General features: G+C 37.9%; 2 protein-coding genes across 2 annotated transcripts in view; one reads left to right on the forward strand and one right to left on the reverse strand.

The window, feature by feature from the left end:
- SWAP70 (switching B cell complex subunit SWAP70) overlaps nucleotides 1-24,547 on the reverse strand; it is a 114,317-nt gene that overhangs the window by 16,651 nt on the left and 73,119 nt on the right. The window contains exons 4-7 of the mRNA XM_037839999.1: nucleotides 11,775-12,002; nucleotides 9,651-9,797; nucleotides 8,527-8,635; nucleotides 3,607-3,788 (exon numbers count right to left, since the gene is read on the reverse strand). Coding sequence (XP_037695927.1) covers nucleotides 3,607-3,788; nucleotides 8,527-8,635; nucleotides 9,651-9,797; nucleotides 11,775-12,002 — 666 coding nt within the window. The remainder of the gene's footprint in view (nucleotides 1-3,606; nucleotides 3,789-8,526; nucleotides 8,636-9,650; nucleotides 9,798-11,774; nucleotides 12,003-24,547) is intronic.
- On the forward strand, nucleotides 18,570-20,166 carry LOC119537512 (pleckstrin homology domain-containing family A member 8-like). The gene is given in 2 exon segments (XM_037840000.1): nucleotides 18,570-19,912; nucleotides 19,914-20,166. Coding segments are annotated over 2 exon segments (1,344 nt in total). The 5' UTR covers nucleotides 18,570-18,767; the 3' UTR covers nucleotides 20,113-20,166.

Below are 24,547 nucleotides of genomic sequence, written 5' to 3' on the forward strand. Positions count from 1 at the left end.
ATTATGGTAGTTGCTGAAGGAGAAGAAAGGGAGAAAGGAGTAAAAAGAATAACCAAAGAAATGATGGCAGAAAGCTTCCCAAATTAAACAGAAGACATGTATATGCACATTCTTTTTTTTTTTCTTTTTCCATATTCACTGAAAAACTTTTTAATGCAAGACTCAGCTTCTCCCGCACATTGATAACCCGAACGAAGTAGGGGAGGAGATTCTGGAAAATAACAGTCTGCTTGCCTGGAAGGTAGAGTATGCACATTCAAAGAGCCCAACAATCCCAAACAGGATAAACTCCAAGAGAAACAGAAAACACACAGTAGTCAACCTGTCAAAAGCCAAGCACAATGGGGAAAAAAGCAACTAACAAAAAAAAAAAAAAACTAACTAAAAAAGTGCAGGCAAGACGAAGGCCCAGAGAGACAAGGAAAACCCTGCACACTACATCCACCTTGGGCAGACCTTCCTGATAAAAGGGTTGAGGCTCAAGAAAATCTCTGTCTTATCACCAGCTAGTTACAAAACCAAGAAAACAGATAACCCAGGAAGTAAATCCCAGACTTAACATTTTAAAATGTTAAAATGTACAGTGTGCAATGGAAGAGTATGAGAGAAAGAAAGACACAGGAAATGATGGCTCATCCAAAGGAAAAGGATAAAAATACAGAAAATACCAACAAAGAAGATGAGAATGTGGACATACCAAACAAAGCTTTTTAAAGCTGATCTGAAAAATGATCAAGGAAGGGAGGAAAGTACAGAGAAAGAACTGAAGGATATTAGGAAAACAATAAATAAACAATATGAGAGTCTAAGTAAAGAGGTAGAGATATTTAAAAGGAACCAAACAGAACTACCAGAGGTAATTCAATTATTGTAAATAATTGAAACGAAAAATGCCTGGGACATTGGAACTGGCAAAAGAAAGACTCAGTGAACTTGAAGACAAGGCCCTTGAAATGAGTCAGGCCGAGGAGCAGAAAGAAAAAAGAAATGTTAAAAGTGAAAATAGCCTAAGACAGCTATGGGACACCAATATATGCATTACAGGAGTCCCAGAAGGAGAAGAGAGAAAGGGGCAGAAGGTATAGTCAAAGAAATGAGAGAACCTTCCAAACTAAGCAAAAGATATGAATATGCACATCCAAAATGCTCAGAAAACCCAAACAGGATAAACATGAAGAAAAATACACCCTGACGTATTTTTATTACAATATCAAATGCAAAGGACAAGGAGGGAGTTTTGAAAGTTATAAGAGAAAAGCAACATGTTATGTAAAAGGGAGTCCCAATTAGATTGCATGCTAATTTCTCATCAGAAACCATGGAGGAAAGAAGGCTGAAGGAAAACAACTGCCAAGAATTTTATATCCGGCAAGACTATCTTTCAAAAATGAGGGTGGGATTAAGACATTTTCAGATAAACAAAAGCTGAGGGAGTTCATCACCACTCGAGTGGCCTACAAGCAGACTGAAATGACAGGACACTAGACAGAGGTTCAAAGCAGCAAAAAGAAATAAAGAGCTGCAGGAAAGGTAACCATTTGGATAAATACAAACACCAGTATTATTGTATTGTACAGTTTGGTATGTAACTCCACTTCTTACTTCCTACAGTGATAAAATGCAAATGCATAAAAAACAATGATAAATCTAGGTTTTGGACATACAGTGTACAAAGATACATATGGTAACAACTACAAAAAAAATGGTGGGAGACAAAAGGATATAGAAAAAGTGTATGTGCATGCTACTGAAGTTAAGTTGGTATCAAAACAAATATGATTACTAGGTATTTAGGATGTTAAATTTTAGACCAATGGTAATCACTCCCAGTAATGGATAGAACATCTAGTCAAAAGATCAATAAGGAAGTATGGGACTTGAATAATACACTAAACCAACTAGACTGAACAGACAAATATACAACACTGCACACAAGAAAAACAGAATACACCTCTTCTCAAGTGCACATGAATAATTCTCCAGGAGAGACCATATCTTAGATCACAAAAGAAGTCTCAATAAATTCAAAAATATTGAAAACATACAATGTATACTCTTTGACCACAATAGAATGAACCTAGAAATCAATAACAGCAGAAGAAAGGGAAAATTAACAGATATGTGGAAATTAAACAACATACTCTTAAACAACCATTGGGTTAAGGAGGAAATCAGAAACGAAATTAGGAAATCACTTGAGGCAAATGAAAATTAAAATACAACATACCAAAACTTATGGGATGCAGTTAAGACAATGCTGAGAGGGAAATTTATAGCTCTAAATGCTTATGTTAAAAAAGAAGACAGTCTTCAAATCAGAGACCCAACATCAAACTGGAAGAACTAGAAAAAGAGCAAACTAAGCCCAAAATGAGCAGAAGGAAGGAAATAACAAAGATTAGCATGCAGATAAATGAAATGGGGGGAAAATCAATAAGGAGAACTGACAAAACCAAAAAGTTTGTTCTTTGAAAAGATCAATAAAAATCGACAAACTTTTGGGTAGACTGACAAAGGAAAAAAGAGAAAAGATACAAATAACAAAAATCAGAAATGAAAAGTTGGACATTACTACCTACCCCACTGAAATAAAAGGAATATAACAATATACTATTAACAAATGTATGCCAATAAATTGCATAACTTAGAAGAAAAGGACAAATTCTTAGAAACACACAAATTACCTATGTTAACTCAAGAAGAAATAGAAGATCTCAACAAGCCAATTACTAATAAAGAGACTGAATCAGTAATCAAAAACCTCCTAACAAAGAAAGACCAGGACCATAAGGCTTCTCAGGGGTATTCTACCAAACATTCTAAGACTTAACTCCAATTCTGCTCAAACTCTTCCAAAATACTGAAGATGAAGCAACACTCCCTAACCCATTCTATGGGGCCAACATCACCCTCACACCAAAGCCAGATAAAGATACCACCAGAAAACAACAGATCAATATCTCTTATGAATATAGGTACAAAAATCCTCAACAAAATACTAACAAATTGAATCCAAAAGCATATTAAAAGGATTATACACCATGATCAAGTGGGATTCGCCCCAGCTATGCAAGAGTGATTCAACATAAGAAAATCAATTAATGTAATACCCAACATTAACAGAATAAAGGAGAAAAAAAAAAAACAACACATGATCATCTATCTCAACTGATGCAGAAAAGATATTTGACAAAATTCAGCACCTCTTTTTGATTAAAACACTTAGAAAATTAGGAAGAGAAGGAAACTTCCTCAACATGATGAAAGGTATATACAAAAAGCCCACAGTTAACATCACACTCAGTGGTTAATGACTGATAACTTTCCCTCTAAGATCAGGAACCAAGCAAGGATGCCTACTCTCACCACTGTTACTCAACAATGTATTGGAAGTTCTAGCCAGAATAATTAGGTAAGAAAAATAAATAAATAAAAGGAATCCAAATTGGAAAGGAAGAAGTAAATCTTTCCCTATTTGCAGATATGATCCTATATAGAGAAAATCCTGAAGTTATTTAAGCAACTTGAAGGTAAGTAAGGTAGCTGTGGCTTCTGCAATGAAATGGAGATCCATGCCTCCCAGCCCAGCACAGAGCCCATTCCCACCTTCCTCACAGTCTCCAGCTCCTGCTGCTTGTTTTCATTGGCAGCCTGGAGCTCCTTCATCTGTCGCTCCAGCTCCTCCTGCTCAGCCAGAAGCTTCTTCCGGAGTTCTTTTCGACGCTGCCGGGCTTCTTTGTGTGGAGGGGGGCTGCCCAGCTTCAACAGATGAATAGTAGAATGAATGGCTATAAAAGAAAAGTGGGAAAAATGGGAAATACTCTTTATTTTTTTATTAGGCTAATATGCAAATAGCACAGAAGGAAGAAAACCAAACGGTGTCAGAAGACCCAGCATGGATTGTGATTCTGCCTCTAAGTAGTGGTATGACCTTGAGCAAACCAAGTAACTTCTTCCAGCATCCATTTCCTCACCTCTAAAATGAGAGAGATGATCTATAAAGTCCTTTCCAGATCAAAATTTTATAACTGTTCTAGTGCTTGACTAGATACTTGATTCAGGAATATTGCACAAGTGTTAAGAACTTACAGCAACACTTTCAATTCCCATCTCTACACTTCTTAAAAATCCAAATAAGAATAAGACAAAGTAAAGGCTGAGATTAAAAATTCCTGATATCTGATTTGTTACCTGCTGTGTTTAGTCTGCCCTTAGTCTGTGCCTTAGGAAACCACTTTTCTTTATATATACTCCCTTCCTAAAATGATAATTGTAGCTACCATTTACAGAATATTTGCTAAATGTGCCCTTTACATGCATTATCTAATTTTTACATGAAATATAAATTTTCTAATTGCTTTAATTATCTAAATTTAATTTTGAATACCTAATAACTTCACACTGTTCAAATTCAAAAAGCATGAAAGGACATATAGGAAAAGTCTCCCTTCTATTTCTCCTATCTCCCAAATACTGGGTACCCCTCCCCACTGGCACCTAATAGTCAGTTTCTTGTGCATTTTTCCTGCAATATTTTAAGCAAATATAAGTAAATATGTATATAACATTCTTCACCTCTTTTGACACATATGGTGGCATAACACATTCTTTTTTTTTTTTATACATTTACAAAGTTTTATTTAATATAAAACGAGTAAACATAGTTTTATTTATTGGCTAAACAAGGCTGTTAAAGGGACTTTGTATTAGTGTTACAGGTTTGTTTATTACACTTTTTTTTTTCATTTTTATTGAGATTGTTCAGATACCATACAATTATCTAAAGATCCAAAGTGTACAATCACTTGCCCCTGGGTACCCTCATACAGCTGTGCATCCATCACACTTAATTTTTGTTCAATTTTTAGAAACTTTTCATTACTCCAGACAAGAAATAAAGTGAAAGATGAAAAGAGAAAAAAAGAAAAGGAAACTGTAAACCTCCCCTATCCTAACCAACCCCCTTCAATTGTTGACTCCTAGTATTGATATAGTACGTTTGTTACTGTTTATGAAAAAATGTTGAAATACTACTAACTGTAGTATATAGTTTGTAATAGGTATATAGTTTTTCCCTATACGCCCCTCTATTATTAACTTCTAATTGTATTGTCATACATTTGTTCTGGTTCATGAAGTGATTTCTAGTATTTGTACAGTTGATCATGGACATTGCCCACCATAGGATTCAGTTTTATACATTTCCATCTTTTGACCTCCAACTTTCCTTCTGGTGACATATATGACTCTGAGCTTCCCCTTTCCACCTCATTCACACACCATTCAGCGCTGTTAGTTATTCTCACATCTTGCTACCAACACCCCTGTTCATTTCCAAACATTTAAGTTCATCCTAATTGAACATTCTGCTCGTACTAAGCAAGAGCATCTACATTTCTTCCACAAGGCAGGAGGGAGAGTCAAAGAAGGTAGAGAGGCAAAAGAAAGAGGAAACAAAAAAATGACAGCTAGGAAGCAGCAAAAGGAAAAATAACCTTAAATCAAAGTAGAATAAAGAATCAGACAATACCACCAATGTCAAGTGTCTAACATGCCTCCCCTATCCCCCCCCCCTTATCTGCATTCACCTTGGTATATCACCTTTGTTACATTAAAGGAAGCATAATACAATGATTCTATTAGTTACAGTCTCTAGTTTATGCTGATTGCATCCCTCCCCCAATGCCTCCCCATTTTCAACACCTTGCAAGGTTGACATTTGCTTGTTCTCCCTCGTAAAAGAACATATTTGTACATTTTATCACAATTGTTGAATACTCTAGATTTCACCAAGTTACACAGTCCCAGTCATTATCTTTCCTCCTTTCTTGTGGTGTCTCACATGCTCCCCATCTTCCTCTCTCAACCGTATTCATAGTTACTTTTGTTCAGTGTACTTACATTGTTGTGCTACCATCTCCCAAAATTGTGTTCCAAACCACACACTCCTGTCTTCTATCACCCTGTAGTGCTCCCTTTAGTATTTCCTGTAGAGCAGGTGTCTTGTTCACAAAGTCTCTCATTGTCTGTTTGTCAGAAAATATTTTGAGTTCTCCCTCATATTTGAAGGACAGCTTTGCTGGATACAGGATTCTTGGTTGGTGGTTTTTCTCCTTCAGTATCTTAAATATATCACACCACTTCCTTCTTGCCTCCATGGTTTCTGCTGAGAGATCCGCACATAGTCTTATTAAGCTTCCTTTGTATGTAATGGATTGCTTTTCTCTTGCTGCTTTCAGGATTCTCTCTTTGTCTTTGACATTTGATAATCTGATTATTAAGTGTCTTGGCGTAGGCCTATTCATATCTCTTCTGTTTGGAGTACGCTGCACTTCTTGGATCTGTAATTTTATGTCTTTCATAAGAGATGGGAAATTTTCATTAATTGTTTCCTCTATTATTGCTTCTGCCCCCTTTCCCTTCTCTTCTCCTTCTGGGACACCAATGATACGTACATTATTGTACTTTGTTTCATCCTTGAGTTCCTGGAGACGTTGCTCATATTTTTTTATTCTTTTCTCCATCTGCTCCTTTGCGTGTAGGCTTTCAGGTGTTTTGTTTTCCAGTTCCTGAGTGTTTTCTTCTGCCTCTTGAGATCTGCTGTTGCATGTTTCCATTGTGTCTTTCATCTCTTGTGTTGTGCCTTTCATTTCCATAGATTCTACTAGTAGGTTTTTTGAACTTTTGATTTCTGCCGTATACATGTCCAGTGCTTCCTTTACAGCCTCTATCTCTTTTGCAATATCTTCTCTAAACTTTTTGAATTGATTTAGCATTAGTTGTTTAAATTCCTGTATCTCAGTTGAAGTGTACATTTGTTCCTTTGACTGGGCCATAACTTTGTTTTTCTTAGTGTAGGTTGTAATTTTCTGTTGTCTAGGCATAGTTTCCTTGGTTATCCAAATTAGGTTTTCCCAGACCAGAACAGGCTCAGGTCCCAGAGGGAAGAAATATTCAGTATCTGGTTTCCCTGCAGGTGTGTCTTAGAAAATTGCTCCACCCTTTGATGCCTCAGGTCACTGTGCTTTTCTGCCCAGCAGGTGATGCCTGTTAGCCTATAATTCTTGACTGGTGTGAGGAGGTATGGCTGTGGGGTCTGGTTCTGAATGGAAAGGGCCCCACCCCTTTCCTCCTAGAGAAGACAGACCCCTCAGGTGGAGGTCATTAGCATTTCAATGGTCTTGCTCTCTGCTTGTGGTGTCTCCACCCTTCCCAGAGTCACAACCCTGGAAACTGAAAATGACTGGGGCTGTCTCCACTGAGCCAAAAAAGAAACAGATAGTCCCCTTCAGACCCAGTCCAAGGCGACCCTCCGGCTCTCCGAGGTCAGTCGTCACCCAAAGCCTCTGTCTGTTTTTTGGGGCTGGGTACCTGTAGTGAGCAGTTCACACTCGCTACTTAAAACCCCAGTTGGAGCTCAGCTGAGCTGTATTCGCTTGCTGGGAGAGAGCTTCTCTGTGGCACCACGCGGCTCTGCAGCTCGGGCTATGGGGGAGGGGGTCTCCCGACCTGGTTCCGCAGGTTTTACTTACAGATTTTATGCTGTGTTCTCGGGCATTCCTCCCAATTCAGGTTGGTGTATGATGAATGGATGGTCTCGTTTGTCCCCCCGCAGTTATTCTGGATTATTTACTAGTGGTTTCTGGTTTTTTGTAGTTGTTCCAGGGGGACTACTTAGCTTCCACTCCTCTCTATGCCGCCATCTTGCCTGAGTCCTCATAACACATTCTTTTGACCCTAACTTTTTTTCACTTAATTTATCTCAAGAGTTTTCCACATCAGTACATAAAGAGCTTCCCTATTTTTTATCACCGCATAGTACTCCATTTTTGTAGATACACCATCATTTATTCAACCATTTCCCAATTAATAGACATTTAGGTTGCATGCAATCCTTTCTGTCACAAGCACTGCTTCAATGATTAATGTTATTTTGAAAGAGTGCAAGTATATCTGTTATTTAATTTTTAATCCTCACAACAACCATGAGTGTAAGTACTATTACTATCCCCATTCCACAGAAGAGGAAAGTAGCTACAGAACTAATGACTCAATTCAAGTAGAGGGTATATTGGAATTCTCTGTTTGGATTTTGTATTATTTTTGCAACTGTCTTGTAAGTTTGAAATTATTTCAAAATACAAAGTTTTTCTTTAAAAAGAAGAAAAACTATTGCATAATTCCCCTTATGTTTTACATACTACCAAAAACACAAGATGGCCACTTCAAAATTCTTCACAGTCCTTAAAGAGGGAAATTCCACACTTCTTAAATAGAAAGAGTAAATTAAACCTAGAATCTCCAGTTTATAATTTTCCTCCAAGTTCATTATGCAAATGAAATTGATTTTAAAAATTTGGTAACTCATTTTAGTTTTGTTTTTTTCCAACTACTATGTCATACACAGAAATAACTAGAAATAACCAGACAATGAGAAAAGAACATATTAATATCTTCACTGAGATTAAAAAATAGAAAGTCAGAGCTCTCAAGTTAAATCATGACAAATAATAAAAACTACCTTACCCTGAATCCACTCCTGTTTCTTCTTTTTATCCGAGGCACTGATTTCAAAAGTCTTATCAAAACATTTTATGAGAAAAAGGCATTTCTTCCCATCTCTATCAGGCAAGGACTAAAATAGAAATCAAAATAAGTTCTTTAAAAATGTATGTTACATCTGGATTGGGAGAACTATAAATACCTAAAGGGGACACCATGCTTTGGGCTTTCCTGAGTGCAGTGACTCCTGCACCTGAGCATGTCCCTTATAGGGAACCTGAAAGGTACACCTATGGAATTGCTACAAGAGGTACTGAGCCTACTGGGATACTGAGGCTTCTAGGCCAGGGTGACTCCCATACCTGCCCGATGTGGCTCTCCCTTCCTTGCACCTGGGCTGTTGTTGCTCGCAAGCTGTGGTTCCTGTCTCATAACCTTACAAAGAGACGGGTTTAGTCTATGGCAGTCTTGCAAGTCTCCATGTTAAACTGAACCTAAGAAGACCCCTTAATAGGCACTGCACACACCTGTTCATTAACATATCTATACCATATCTATACCATTTCATTCATCAAAATACTTTTATGAGTGAGATCTTAGGTATTTTAAATGTCCTTTGACACATATAGACATGGTGATAGTTCAGTTAGAAATTAAAAACTCAAAAATTTATCTTCCTGAGGACTTCACTTCTTTATAGAATTAAGATGTCCTGAAAGTCACCCAAAGTATTCAAAGGTAATACTCACATCTTCTGTTTTATTTATTGCATTCAAAATATCCCAGATTTTCTGATATGTTCACGATTTCAAATACTGTATTATCGAACAAGTTTTTTTGCTTTATTTTTTATTATTCCATTTTATTCAATAAATGATTCATTAAATCTACAAATAAATGATATTTAATCCCTATACTTTGTTCATGAGTATAGAACAGAAAATAAATTCACATTAGAAAAAGATTTTGGCAGCTATATGTAATTTTGGTTCAGAAACTATGGTTACTGTATGCCTATATTACTTTGGAAATGTAAAATTGGGGAACATTTTAAGGATCTAGAGCTATAGAAGAAAGATGAGAAACTACTTCAGCAGCAGGGGGCAGCATCAGCTAGCTCAGGAAAAGAATAAACAGTAGATTCTTACCTCCACACAGCAATTTCCATCCAAGAGAATGTCTCCTTTCTTATCTTTCAGATCCTCACTCACATAATAAGAAATTATGTTGGGTTTTAGCACAAACCAACGTTCAGTCCAGTTTTTCCGTCTATGGCCTTTTTTCATCATGTAACCCTATTAAAGATTAAATTTGATATAAATGCTTTTATCCTTTTACTTATAAGAGCTGATATCTCTTCCTTGATATTCTTGTCTATTCTGTTATTTGATATACGGCCACGAACGCATAAATATCAATGGTTCTTGTGCTTTGTGGATCATGAACCCACTGAGGATCTATGAAGGCCAGGGGCACTATCCCCAGTTAAAGTCACACAAGCACTTGCAAACAAAAGTCTGCATACAATTTCAGACGCTTCAGAGACATGTAAGAACCCCTGATGTTAACAGTATTGTAGGCTTTTTTAAAAGTACTTATCTTTAGAGATACCTATTGAAATAATTACAGTTGAAATGAAGTATCTGGGGTTTGCTTCAAAATAATACAGGAGAGGCAAAAGTAGGTGGGGAAGAACTAGCCATGAATTTGGTAGTTGTTGGGGCTGGGTGATGGGTTTATAAGAGTTCATTATATTATTCTATTTTTGTGTATGCTCAAAACTGCCCATAATATAAATTTTTAGAAAAAAGAACGCTTAACAGTGATTCTCAGTAAATTAAAACCTCAATCAGTGAAAATGTTCAAAGGTGTCAACTTGGTCAAGAATATCTTTTCAACCAAATATTCAAGGATTTCCACCTTCTGGCACCAATCCCTCACATTTCTGGAAGATGAACTCTGCTCCAAATATGCAGAAAAAATACTGGGTCAGCAGGAGTTAGGATCCTGGGTTCTAAGTGTGGCTTCTAATCTTATACTCACTAGCCTCCCCACATGTGCTCCTTCCCACATACTAGTTTCAGAGATGTGTAATTCAAATTTTTATTTCAGAAAAATTGCACATTGTTAAAGTCCTTCGGGATTGTTTGAGAATAGATGACCTTTTAATATAAAATCTACAAGTGTTGATAGCCTATGGTAAAAACTATATATATATATCATTAAATATATGATTTTTAATTTGGCTGTAAGTTGCATTTGATTACTACACTGAGTTCTAATCAAATTATTCATTTGGTTTCCTAACCCTTGGAAATTGAGCAAAAGCTATCTCATACTGCCATTCACCTACAGTCATATATCCCGTCATATTGATGACCTAGAAGTTCTCTTAGAACAAAGACCAATACTCATGCCTCTTTGTAGCTCCAAAAATCTATAGAAATTAAGTATCACTAAATGTCTACTGATGATCTCCATTAGGAAAAAGAAGCAAAGGCAACAACATAACCTACTGAGCAAAGAAAAAGCAGCAAAGTAAGGAAATCTCAAATATTTCCTTTTATTACATTTATTATATTATTCAATATAATAATAAAAGAAGTTTTAAAGATCCATCAAAAATATATAAATTCTATTTAACAACTGTTAAGTTTTCCATATGTATATCAAATGCTACGCTGGGTGCTGAGAAACAAAAGATAATAGTCTAATAAGACAAATGCCACTTTGTTATATAAAGGTATCTTTTCCAAAAGGAAGGGTATTTTTCTAATTTTATAAAAATAATACATAATTATGTTGAAAGTCCAATAATACAGAGAGGAATAAAGAAGAAAATAAAACCCACCAAAATCCCACAATCCAGAAGACCACTGTTAAAATTTTAGAAAGCATTGTTCCAGACAGCTCTACGCACCTGCATCACATGATAGGAAAGGGATTCCAAGACACCTGCTGCCCAGCAACCTGTTTTTTTCACTCAACAATATGTCATGGGAATCATTACAGATCAGTGAGTATGGACATATACATGACATGAAGGTATTTTTAAAACAGTTTGGAAATGTGGTATTTAAACAGTTCTTTTAAAACAGTAGCTTCCCAGTTCTTAAATGTACTTCAAAAGCGCACCAGTAATTCCTTAAAATAAGATTTGGAAAATAAGAAACTTTATTCCTGTCCTAAATCAATGTAAGAGTGTAAGTAGCTTATAGTCATCTTTGTGATAAAAATTTTATTTCAAACATGTCATGTTACAAGACTCTTACCTGTTTTAACACATCTAATATAAGCTCATTAAAGACTTCATTAATTGCCATTGATACCGTCTGCCGATCCATGCCTTTGCTAAACTGTCCATTTCCAATAAGCTCAATAAGTTCCCATGCAGAAAGGCCATCTTTATTGTCATCAAAATTGATTTTAAAATGTTCAAATTGTTCTTGCTGCCAACATCCTCCCATAGCTTCTGTAAGTTTCTTAAGCAGGTATTCAATCTATATAAAAAATTTAAAAATTATTATTTCCTAGTAAGGAAAAAAATAACTTTTTAACATCGGTATGTATTTATGTTATTAACACTGATGTAATCAATTTAGGAAATATTCTTTTACAGTTCCAAAAGGAGAGGGGTGTTGATAAAATGCCACTGGTTCCATATTAACCTAAAGGAATCAAAAACTGATAACCCTCTAACAGCATAGTATATTTGTATAGAGAACTAAAGCAAACTGCACACATACTACCCACATAAACAAATTAATCTGATCTGATTACTTGCTGTTGGATAAATATTTCAACATATCAGAACATTAACCTTGCTGAACTACAAACAAGCGCTAATTAAATAAGTATCTCAAATTAGTATGAACAAGTTAGTCCCCAGTATATATATTTTCTATGCAAGCCAGTTATTTGAAATCCATGCTGCCTCCTCCCATTAGAATACTGACCGTGTTGTAAATGATGGTTGAATTCCCAGCCTGAGCCAGAAAAGCTTACTAAATTCTGAATCATCATACCTAAAAATATTAGAAAATATTGCTACCGATATATTAGCAATTAAACAAACCAGTGAGACAGTAATACTGAATGACAACCAATCTCTTATCGTCTGGAAAACCTTTGTATACTATAGAGCTCTCAAACTCAACATGTCCAAACATGAACTAATCATCTCTACCTTCCAAATGGCTTCTCCCTCCCCATCCCCCATTACTGATTTCAGTTGGGAACAACATGGTTCACACAGTCACCCGTGCCAGGATCCTTGTTCCCCACCCTCTCACATCAAATCGGTCTTAAAACCCTATTGTTTTGCCTTGAGCAGTATTTTTCACACTGTGGGTTATGACCCACTAAGAAATCAATTCAGTGGGTAGTAACCAGAATTTTTCTGAATGGAATGAAAATATTTGAGCTCATCCACGTTAAAGACAAGTACTGTTTGTGAGAAGTTTTGCATTGTGTGTGCGTGTCTCTGTGTACTGGGTCGTGACATAAGATGTATAGCTTCCTATGGGCTGTACGCAAAAGAAAAAGAAGTACACTGCCTTTCCACTTCTTGCATTCTTTGACAGGAACCCCACTTCTGCTGAACAAGGGAGTGCAGGATCATCAGAAGTTATGTCCTATGTAGATAAACTCATAGAAGTTGATAAGCTTCTGGACAGCAACCTGGACCCAGAACCAGCCCAAAGTAAATAAAATTGTTTACCTGGAGCCACTGACTGAAGCTGAAGCTAGTGAAGTCACTCTTTTATTTATGTGAACTTGCCTCTACACCTCTGGATAGTGATATACCATTTTTAGGTAACTAAATTCCCAAGTCTGTACTATACTTGTATATATTCATCAAACCGATGAACTATTTATTTTAAAGTATCATTTGGTACTTTTTTTGTAAATTGCTTTGTTTTAACCAGATGCTGTGGCATCTAAAGCACCTTTTGCCTCTCTCACTAAGCTTTCAGATGTTACTCAAATGCATAGGTACACAAGATTTAATGGACATTATTGGCATATCTTTACTTTGGATTCAAATGGCCGTTTTTCTCCAATTGCAACAAACTGGATTTCTTTTTTATTATATATGCCTATTAACCCCAGTTTAACTATTGTTTGTTAATTTATTTTACTTATTTGATGCTATCTGACTGCACTGAGTCTAAGTCCCTAGGACTAATAGAACTCCTGAAGCTTTCTCTGTTCCAGTTACTTTTATTAAATAAAACTTTTCACTTGGCTTATTTTTAAAACCGGGAACAAAAGTGCCTGCATCTTATAAAACTTCACTTGTTCCTCTTAGTTCCGAGTTCATTTATGTTCAGAGAAATTCATTCACACTCAATAGGAAAGGCAAAGTGTCTGATAAAGTTCCAACTCCATGGACACAGAAAAAAGGATAGGAGGGAGTCAGCCCTATCCACTCAGTTGGGCTAGTTTTCAAATTTTCCTGGTTTATTTGTGGCTTTTTGAACCATATTCTTTAGTAAAACAAATATAATGAATGTTGAACAAAAGGAGAATGAAAAATTCTATCCCAGACAGTTCTCAAATAGGTCCCTTCCTTCTCCACCTGCCTTCGCTCGGTCCTCCTAGTTTGTATTCCTGTTTTCAATGTTGCCGCCTCGGATCTATATTCTGCTAGAGGGATTTTTCTGAAACAAAATCCTGAGCATGTCACTCCCCTTCCCTGGCTCCCTATCACTTCACCTCTGTACTCCTTGGTGATCATACTTTTCCCTACTTCCTCTAACATGTCTTCCTTTATGCCTCACCTCAGATTTCACACTCCACCAATACCACCAATACCATAGTTCAGGGGTCAGCAAACCTCTTCTGTAAAAAGCTGGATGGTAAATATTTTAGACTTTTGCACATCCCTCTCTCATGTTTTTCTCTTTCTCTCTCTTTCTTTCAACCCTCAAAAAATGTGAAAACAATTTTTAGCACATGGGTCACACAAAAACAGGTCATGGACTGGATCTGGTCAGAAAACCTTGGTTTGCCAACCGTTGCCAGCGATTATAAGTAGTTTACCCATTTACCATACATTTTCATGATTCTTATACCTTTCTTTATAGTGTCCTCTTTGTCTACAATAACTTTCCCAATTCTCTACCCATTTAACTGGTATTTGTTCAAGTCCTACATTCTTTAGGATCTTCCTACTCAAAATGAAGTGTGTGGACCAGCAACAGCATCACCTGGCAGCTTATTAAAAATGAAGACTCTCAGACCCCACCACAGACCCCAAAATCAGTATCTGCATTGTAAGAAGAACCCTAGCCAGGTCTTCCTACATGCACAGTAAAGTTTGAGAAGCACTGCTCTGACCAACCCTAATCCAAGGCAGGTGGTTCCTCTTCTATGTCACTGCACTTAACGTACTGTATTGAAATTATCTTTTTAGTTATTTGCTTCCCCAACATTCTCTGAATTCCTTGTGGGAGGAACCATGCCCCACTTGTCTCTGAATCTCCAGAGCTCAGCATTATACCTAGAACACACAGAGCTCAAGTAGTATTTGCTAAACTGAAATGAACTAAGCTAATGCCTTGGCCCCACTTAACTTCCTTAATCCTCAATTTCCTCATCCAGGAGATGGGCATAATAGCCCTCATCATGGAGAACTACTATGGGAATAAAAAGAAACAAATATAGAGCATTTTTCACAGTGCCTAGCACATACTAGGTACTCCATAAATGTCACTTACCTTCTGTGCTGTGTAGAATATTATTCAACCATTCAAAATTACATTTAAGAAAGCATTTATGAAATGACAAAGTGAATGAAAATGCAAAATCAAATTTACCTATAATTTTGACTGCATAAAGACTATGTAAATATTTTGACAAACACTAGAGAGAAAGACAGAATCAGTAAGTTTAATTTGTTATGGCAAGAACTGTGGGTTAATTTTTTTTCTCTTCTTTGCATTTCCATTAATTTGGTTATAATATTTTTTGTGAAATAACATATTTTAACAGAAAAAGAATGCCAACAATGGGGAAAAAATTCTGCAAAGAAAAGCATGGTCACAAAATACCACAAGTTCAAAAAATAGTAAAAGTTCTATTGATCTAGTTCAATGGGATATCGTAAGCTCCTCTAGGATGGAGACGATCTTAAACCCTAACCTTTGTTCAACAAATGTTTACTCATTGGAGAAAAATATACTTAAGTCTTTCTTTTCTCTTTATTAAGATATATCATCAGTTCTACTTTTAAGACCAGATATTATTTTCTTGGCCCTTAAATAGAAGTTAACAAGGACAGACAGTGGAAGAGAGAAAAAGGAAATGATCAAGAAGAGAGAAAAAGGGAAGAGGGAAGGAGACAAAAGAACATTTGAAAAACGGTGGAAAAAAAAGAGTAAAATCAAGAAGAGATAAAAGAGAGACAAGAAAGAAGTCAAAAGCAACATTAAAATAAATAATTGTCCACGGCAAAATAACAGTGGCATTAGCATGTACCAAAGTTCCATCTCTGTAAGGCAGCAAAAAGAAGAGCTCGAGCTACCTGGGCACTTGGGGTAATCAGTAAGGTCAAATGAAGCATATATGTATGGCCGTATGTGCGGATACAAGGACTAAAAGTGGGTGTGACAGATTGACCATCTGCACTACAAGTCAGAAAACCTGGCCTGAGTTCTTCCTTGTCTAGCACTGTGAACGAACTCAAGCCGCTTATACTCAGTCACTCCAAGTTTCAGTTCCCTCTTATACATTAGATGCTCTTTTATAATGCTGGTCACTCAGAAAGTGCCTGTGACTAGCAAACTCAGTTCCAGAAGCAGCTTTCCAGTCTTCTTGTCCCGTTCGGAAGGTGCCCTCCCAAACCCTTCCGAAGTCGTCATCATCACCCAGCATCTGTTCAGCATTCCCAGTGATTGTACCATACAACGAATCTAGCTTCAGTTCCTATTGGCTTTAACACATACACTTATCATAATTAAACAACTGAAGGACCTTTTGATTCATTATTTTGGGTCAAGGAGATAGAAACATTTCTATTCTCTACTATTCAATTATACTAAATAATAAATCACATGCTGCTGTGTTAGTCTCAAGTGGCCTGCATCAACTCTAAGAGCTCATTCAGTTTCAGGAAGCAGCTTACTTCCTCCTTCCAAGCAAGTTTCAGCAAAAATAACACAGAATAAACTTCCAAGATGCATGTGATTTTCAAAGCTGCCAGCACTAAAACCTATTAAAAAAAAAAAAAAATCTTTTCCCTGTACCACTAAAAGAGGCATTTCTTGGCGTAACAACAATTTAAGTTTCATTTCACTTAAAGATCTCTTAATACTATTTCAGGTTTGATTTTTAATTGCATCAAGACAATTCTTCCAAATAAGTCCACAGAAGACACATCCTGTTTTGTTCTTGACTGTAGGAAATAAATACTAATGTGAAAGCTACACTTGACAAAGAAGCATTTCCAGGAATATTATTTGACAAACATTACAGAACCATCTCAAATGGGGAAACACTATTTCTCAACTTCTATGTGGTATAAACACCTTAACCTCACCATGTAAGTCACTTAAATATTTAACATTCTTGACATTACATTTGGGGTGATGGAAGACTGAGTCAAAAGCAAGCATAAGTTTTACCACATATATCATTCATACAACTGCCACTATCATTTGTATCTCATATAGCATTAATGGGAGACGGGGAAAAAAATCTTTTAAAAAACAACCGAGATTTAAACAAAATGCAAATTATCATTATAGTAGGTGGATTATTGAGAAACATAAAAATTACTTTAAATTTATAAACCCTAAAAACTATCAATAAGATTGCAATTTAAATCCAGGTATATGCTCATGATAAATTAATTTATTTTTAAATAAATCTGTTTTCATATTAAATTTTATTAAAATCTGTAAATCTAAAATTAGTTCTAATTAAAGTTTTTAAAACTGTTATTAAAATGTTCAGGAAGGAAGCACAGTCTAACAGAAAATGGCCACCTTAAGAAATATTATGACTGGAGTTTTCTATATTATAGAACAACCTTCAGTTTATAGTACTTGGTCAAAGGCCAGGAGATATGGTAAGGGCACAACAAGTACGAGGCTAAAAATAAAAATGACCATGTTTTAAACCTCAGGAGGATGGTTCACCATCCAAGCAATGCAATTCTACTTACGTCTATTCCAAATGATCACTTCTTTCCCCACACAAGGACTCAGGTCACAGAAGCATAATCTGTAAAACTAACTCTAATTCTATTTCTAACCAGAAGAAATGCTGAGGGAGTTAAGGACTTCAAGTATAGAGTAAATCTAAACAATAACATGACCAGGTATGCTGCCTGGCTAATCTAACAAGTCAGAAAAGGTGTTCCCTTCTCAAATGAGATGAACTTCTTTTCAAAGAGAACCAAGCCATTCTCATCTGAATGAGGGTGAGCATGCCGAGGAGTTCTACGTGGGCTGCAGAAAAGATAAAGTCGTGGGGCACATCAAGTCTCATGGGGATCCCAGTTCTTCAGTCCAAGCTGGAGCAGAAATCTTTTTAGTTTCTTAGAACAGTCAGGAAGCTGATGCTGACTGGCACCCTTCACAGCCTGTGGCTCAGTGATGATTTAAAGCCAATGACAAGTCCTCCACATCAAGCAAGTACTGCCTGAAGTTAATAAGGTAAGTCTCCTTACTCACAAATTTCTAATTCTGAAATTGAAACAAGGTCATTTTCAAAAATACCATGAATATTTTGGTGATGGAAAGAACCAAAACTTCAAGGGTAAGAGACCCATGCTCCCTCACATCCCAGTTCCAAAGAGAACAAAAATAAATGTAGAACACTGAATATAACTATGAAATGTCTTAAAACACAATACTGGCTGGCCCCGGCAAGGGAACCGCTCAGGTACCGCGGCGGTGTTACTGCCCGCGATCGGCTGCCTCGGTTACCTCATTTTGGAGGCTTCAGTCGCTCCTCGAGGCCAAGCTGGTGCCTGACCTCCTTGTGGAGGGCGTGCTTGCCCCGCCGGCTGGCCCAGCAGCCGGCTGCGCCCTCACGTGCCGAGGCCGTCGCAGTGACCCCGCCCCCGGGCCGAAGATGTGAGGCCGGCCGGGCGTCCCCGCGGCGGGCCCGGGCGCCGGGAGTGGGCGTCTCGGCAGCGCCGGGCGATGGCCCTGCTGCCGGTGCTCGTCGCCTCCTGGGGCCTGGGTCAGTGAGGGGTGCCGGCGGGCCTAGGCAAGCGGCCCCGGCGCGGCGGGGGCGAAGGGGCCGCGGGCGCCATGGAGGGGGTGCTTTACAAGTGGACCAACTATCTGAGCGGTTGGCAGCCTCGATGGTTCCTTCTCTGTGGGGGGATATTATCCTATTATGATTCTCCTGAAGATGCCTGGAAAGGTTGCAAAGGGAGTATCCAAATGGCAGTCTGTGAAATTCAAGAGTTTGCTGAAAACACTGAAAACCTGAAAACCAAAATGTCAGAACTAAGATTCTACTGTGACCTTCTTGTTCAGCAAGTAGATAAAGCAAAAGAAGTTACCACAACTGGTGCGTCCATCTCTGAGGAGGGAATTGATGTGGGAACTCTCCTGAAATCAACCTGCAATACTTTTCTGAAGACCTTGGACGAATGCATGCAGATTGCAAATGCAGCCTTCACATCTGAGCTGCTCTATCACACTCCCCCGGGATCTCCGCAGCTGGCCATGCTCAAATCCAACAAGATGAAACATCCTGTTGTACCGATTCATAATTCATTGGAAAGGCAAATAGAGTTGAGCAGTTGTGAAAATGGATCTTTGAATATTGAGATAAGTGATGTTGAAGAAATCCTAACAAAAAACAAGAGCCCCTTATTTTTGAAATCTTCAGAGAGAGACTACAGCATATCAAGTGAAGAAAACTTAAATGATAATATAACAGTCCAAGGAGAAATAATGAAGGAAGATGGAGAAGGAAACCTGGAAAATCATGACAGCAACTTGGCACAGCCTGAATTGAACTCCTCAAGTAGCTCTCCAGAATCCCACTGGGAAGAAGGCAAAGAAGTTATCCCAACTTTCTTTAGTACTATGAACACCAGCTTTAGTGACATTGAACTTCTGGAAGACAGTGGCATTCCAACAGAAGCATTCTTGGCATCATGTTATGCTGTGGTTCCAGTATTAGACAAACTTGGCCCTACAGTGTTTGCTCCTGTTAAAATGGATCTGGTTGGGAATATTAAGAAAGTAAATCAGAAATATATAACCAACAAGGAAGAGTTTACCACCCTTCAGAAGATAGTGCTGCATGAAGTGGAGGCAGATGTAGCCCAGGTTAGGAACTCAGCTACAGAAGCCCTCTTGTGGCTGAAGAGAGGTCTGAAATTTTTGAAGGAATTTTTAACAGAAGTGAAAAATGGAGAAAAGGATATCCAGACAGCCCTGATTAGCTCTGAGGGCTGCTCCATCCTATGAAGATTTTGTGGCTGCATTAACAATAAAGGAAGGCGACCACCAGAAAGAAGCTTTCAGTATTGGGATGCAGAGAGACCTCAGCCTTTACCTCCCTGCCATGGAAAAGCAGTTGGCGATACTGGACACTTTATACGAGGTCCACGGACTGGAGTCTGATGAAGTTGTGTGACATCTGCGGGATAGCGCCTCCTCCTAATTTCAGGGAATAAAGTTTGCTAAAGTGTTTTGTTGCCCTACTTAATTTCCAGCAACAGCTTCAACCCTCTCCAACACCCTACTTAGGGGGATGGAGAGGAAGAGCCAAAACCCAGTGCTTTTGTATATAATTTTTTAAAAAGCATATGTGTTTTGTGTGTTTAAAAATCAAGGTGCTATATATTTCAGTTCAAAGGGCCTATTGGAAACAAAATCATATAGCTAAGCTCTGTTCTGCTATTTATAGACTGAACAGCAAGTTATAAGAGCAGATTTGACAAATGAATTTGTTGGTATTATGTTTTATTTTGTTTCTATTTTTTATTTGCAATTTGCCTCCAAAACTCAGGCTGGAAATGAGCATATTCTCTATCAAGGATTATAATTTATAGCCAGTGTTTGAGCCAACTTAGAAGTAAACTGAAAACTTGGAGAGAGTTTAAGCCCCTTTGTCAAAGCTGTTGAAATATAGAGTTTGTGAATCTTAGACCTTTTTTAGTGAATCCTCTCCTCCATGGTTTTGTTTGTGAGACAAGCCTGAAGTGAAGTTGCATGTGGGGACTGGATGGGACATTGACAAGGAGTGCCACCCTTTTCACAGGCGGGGAGGCTGGCCCCCAAGAGATGAGTGGGCGCCACAGCATCAAGCTGGGGGAAAGTACGGGAGGGGTGGGACAAATCATCTGAGATGACACATATATAGTGCCCACCCTTTACTAGCATGTTTTCCCCTGCATTATCTCCTGTGGACATCACAGCACAACTGTGACCTTCAAAGGGATTATTTTCCCATTTCAGAAGTCCGGTTTGGAGGTTGAGTGATTTGCTCAGTCACAGAATCTCTAAATAGAGGAGGCAGGACTTAAGCAGAGGTCTCCAAAGATTTCAAAGTGGAAGCAAATTCAGGAAAGCCAGTTATTTTTTTTAAAATGCATATGTTTTTTCTCGGTGTGGTCTATAGACCAGCTGTGCATCAAAAATCACATGGAGTGCTTGTTGAAAAAGCCAATTCCCAGGCCTTACCCTGACCTAAAGAACCAGAGTCTTAGGGGTAAAACTCAGGAATCTGCATTTTAATAAATTTCCTAGGTGATTTTTATGCACACAGGGTTGAAGAACCACTAGATTAAATTCTAGTTTACATAGTCCCCAGTCTTCTGCATGAATTAAGTGATGTATCCTTTTTTTTCCAAAGAGGAAGAGGCTATCATTTAAATAAAAGAAAGCAAATGGGAAGTAGCACAAGTTTACTCAGCAGCATTTTTAATTGAACCAGCATCAGCAACCAGAACACCTTGGTTCTGAGTGTGTCCTCTGATAAATCGGGTTTAATCACAAAACCAGGGTGCAGAGTAAGCCAAATGCAGCTGCTTACCAATCTCAAAAGCTTTGGGGCAGTGTCAGAGTTTAAAGATGGAACTTGAGTATTTTATATATTTCATAAAACAACCTTGAAAAATGTGATGCCAAAACCGTGGCCCTAGTCTCTCAGTAGGCCAAGCTGTCAAGAGTGTGCTTAGGAGAGAAGCCCCAGGTACCTTCCCCACAGAGGCTGCTTTCTTCTAGCACCAGACAGGGAAATTCCAGCATGAGGTAGTTCCCCAGGGTGGAAGGTGGTGAGTTCCTTTGACGGGCGCAGGTGAATGCCACCTGAATAGCTCCAGATGCTGTTCCTGCTGCAGATCCCTGGGGCAGAGAGGTTAGTATAGGGAAGGCTGCTGGTATTTTGCTTTTTGTCTATCTTTATTAGTGGGCTTTTATTTAGTGCAAATTACTGAAGCAGGTACTCCGCCCACATAAGGACTTCTGGAAATTGCTTAAACTTAGAAAAGCACTTCAAATGTTTTAGACTTGGGAGAAAAAGGTTGCTTAAATGATGATGATTATTTTGTATTTTAGCATTTGCTGTAAGCAGCTGCCAAGATGTGTGCACTATCCCCACCACCACCCTTCCGTGAGGAATTAGTGTGGATCTCCTCTGACCTGTGGGAATGGGGTGGGGGGTGAGGGGGTAATTTAGACTTCCTGCCCTTAACATAGATCCTAAAGGGAAAAAAGAAAAAGTATGCAGTCTTTGTGCATACTTTGAATGAAGATGCTTTAGACAGCGTGCCATTCAGAGGGGATGATAGTGGACGAGTTTAAGTATTCTGAAGCATGGCAGTTCTAGGCAGTGGTTGGTTCTGCCTGTCACCTCAGGTAAACTCTTGAAGAGGAGGTGGGGACTCTGAAAATACCTCAGATTTGCTGCTGAGGCTCGGAATACACAAAAAGAACTGCTCAGCATTTTACATTTTATGTAAGTACTGCTTAGATGTGCATGGCTCAATTTTATGAGGAAGAGGGGCTTAATATTTTCTGGGATAATTGAGAACTTGTAGCATAATTTGAATAACTTGAATAAGTTACATTTTCTCATCACCCTTTTCCAGGAGGTAGTGTTTTTGGTAGGTATTTTCTTCACTAGAGTTTATGAAGTTTACTGAAGATGTGTAAAGCTCTTAGCCCTTGAATAAAAATAATTAGAAATTGAACCTAATACCAAATTATAAAGTCAAATTGACCTCCTAGTTCTATGTTAGTTGATTTTCCATTTTAATTAAGGTAGTACTTTGTGCTAATTTGCAGTTACTTTCTAACGAAGGGTCACTGAGAAAAGATACTTAAAGATTTCTGAGACACCTAAGCTTTCTGTCACCCTGACAGTGAGGGGAGATGAGAAGACTCTAGTATGTTTGTTGACAAAGTAATCACTTTATGTTCATAGCTTAGAACATTTTTATGATTCCTTTTCTAGAGTAGCCTTTAAAGAGAACCTGAAGAAAAAGGTAATCTGTCTTCTAGGTATTAGTAGAAGCTAGTCAGTAACATTTGGATGGTACCTTACAAAATGCTTTCACATCCAGCATTTCCTCGTGCTTGCACTTCTCTCCACAGTGGAAGCAAAGGCTGTACACAGAATAGGAATCAATATGTATTTGTTGAATCAAACAAAACCCTTTCAAGGATGGCATGACTTTTGTCCTTTGAAAACAAAATTTGATTCATTATAGCTAATCCAGATTAGAAATGTTAAATTGGAGAGATATCTTTTGGGGATGAAACCAACTTGCGACTATCAAGTAGACATGATTTTCTCATCAGCTCCTGATACAGTTCTGAAGGGAGTTCCAGGAGAGGGACTCTCAGAATGTCAAGCATGTAGGTTCCCAGGGAATTGACATCGAAGGGCAGTTTTCATTAGGGTGTGTAAGTAGTGGTTTGAGGCACCTTGCCAATATTATTTGCATGTCTTTTTGAACATAAAGCTTCCCCAAATCTCATATTCCACAACAAGGGATATCTTAGTTCCATAGTCCAGGCTCATTGCTTCTTTCTCCTCTGCTACTGAAAATTGCCAGCAGTGCCCCGTCAGAGCACCAGATTTACCCCCTTCTCAGCTGTCTGTCCGATTCCTCAGCAGCATCTCCTAGCTCTTGTGGAGAGCATCTGGAACAGAGTTGGCTCAGGGTTAGGTGCTCAATTCCTGGTGATTCTGTTCACTCCCATGGCAGACTGCAGGAGCTTCTTAGAGAACCCTTCCCATTTGTAGTTGAAAGGCAAGTGAACGTCATGATGTGTAAGCATCTAAGAAAGGTGGTCTATTATTAAATAAGTACTACTGGGGAAATTTGCAGTCTTCTTTTTTTGATTATTAATTGCATGTAGCGTATATGTCCAAAAAGTTAATGCTTTCAAGTTTATACTTTCACAATAGTGTTTTCAATTAAGAAAAATGTGGTAGGGACTAATAGATAAAGTATACTTTTCCTCATTAAATTGGAAGGGAGGAAAAGAGCTGAAGTAAGAGATTTCTTACTAAGGAAACCTAGTTTGACTGTGAAGATCATATATGAAGAAATATTAGATAAGGCAATGGAGAGAGCCAGAGGATCAGGAGCAAAATAAGATGGTATGGAGCATTTTGGAAGCTATATGGAGGAAAACTATTCTTTATGCTTTTTCCTACTTAATTATCATGACCTACAAGAAGTTAGTTACATAATGGTGCGTTTCTGAATCATTGATTAAAATCACTTGCTTCTGATTTTAGTCATAGATTTTAAAACTATTTAACTTCCTCACCCTTATGTTTCATTTCTTTTTTTAAGGTAAACTGAATTTTTAGATTTAGAATTTATAAGTAAGTAAAATCTATTTTAAGCCTTTGTTCTATTCACTGAGTTAATGTAATGTGTTTGGGCCTAGAAGGCTTGACATCGGTTCCCTTTGTGATCTTGTGTAGTCTGTACACAAACTTCAGTGTATACAGTCAGTCTGCATCGCTGTGAAATGTACAGAGAATGCTTCTTTAGAAAAACATGTTCTGCTTCTGAATGTTCCTTTGTAATCTAAGTTGCTTACTCAGG

This window comes from Choloepus didactylus, chromosome 6 (genome assembly GCF_015220235.1).
Source record: "Choloepus didactylus isolate mChoDid1 chromosome 6, mChoDid1.pri, whole genome shotgun sequence".
Taxonomy (NCBI): Eukaryota; Metazoa; Chordata; class Mammalia; order Pilosa; family Megalonychidae; genus Choloepus; species Choloepus didactylus.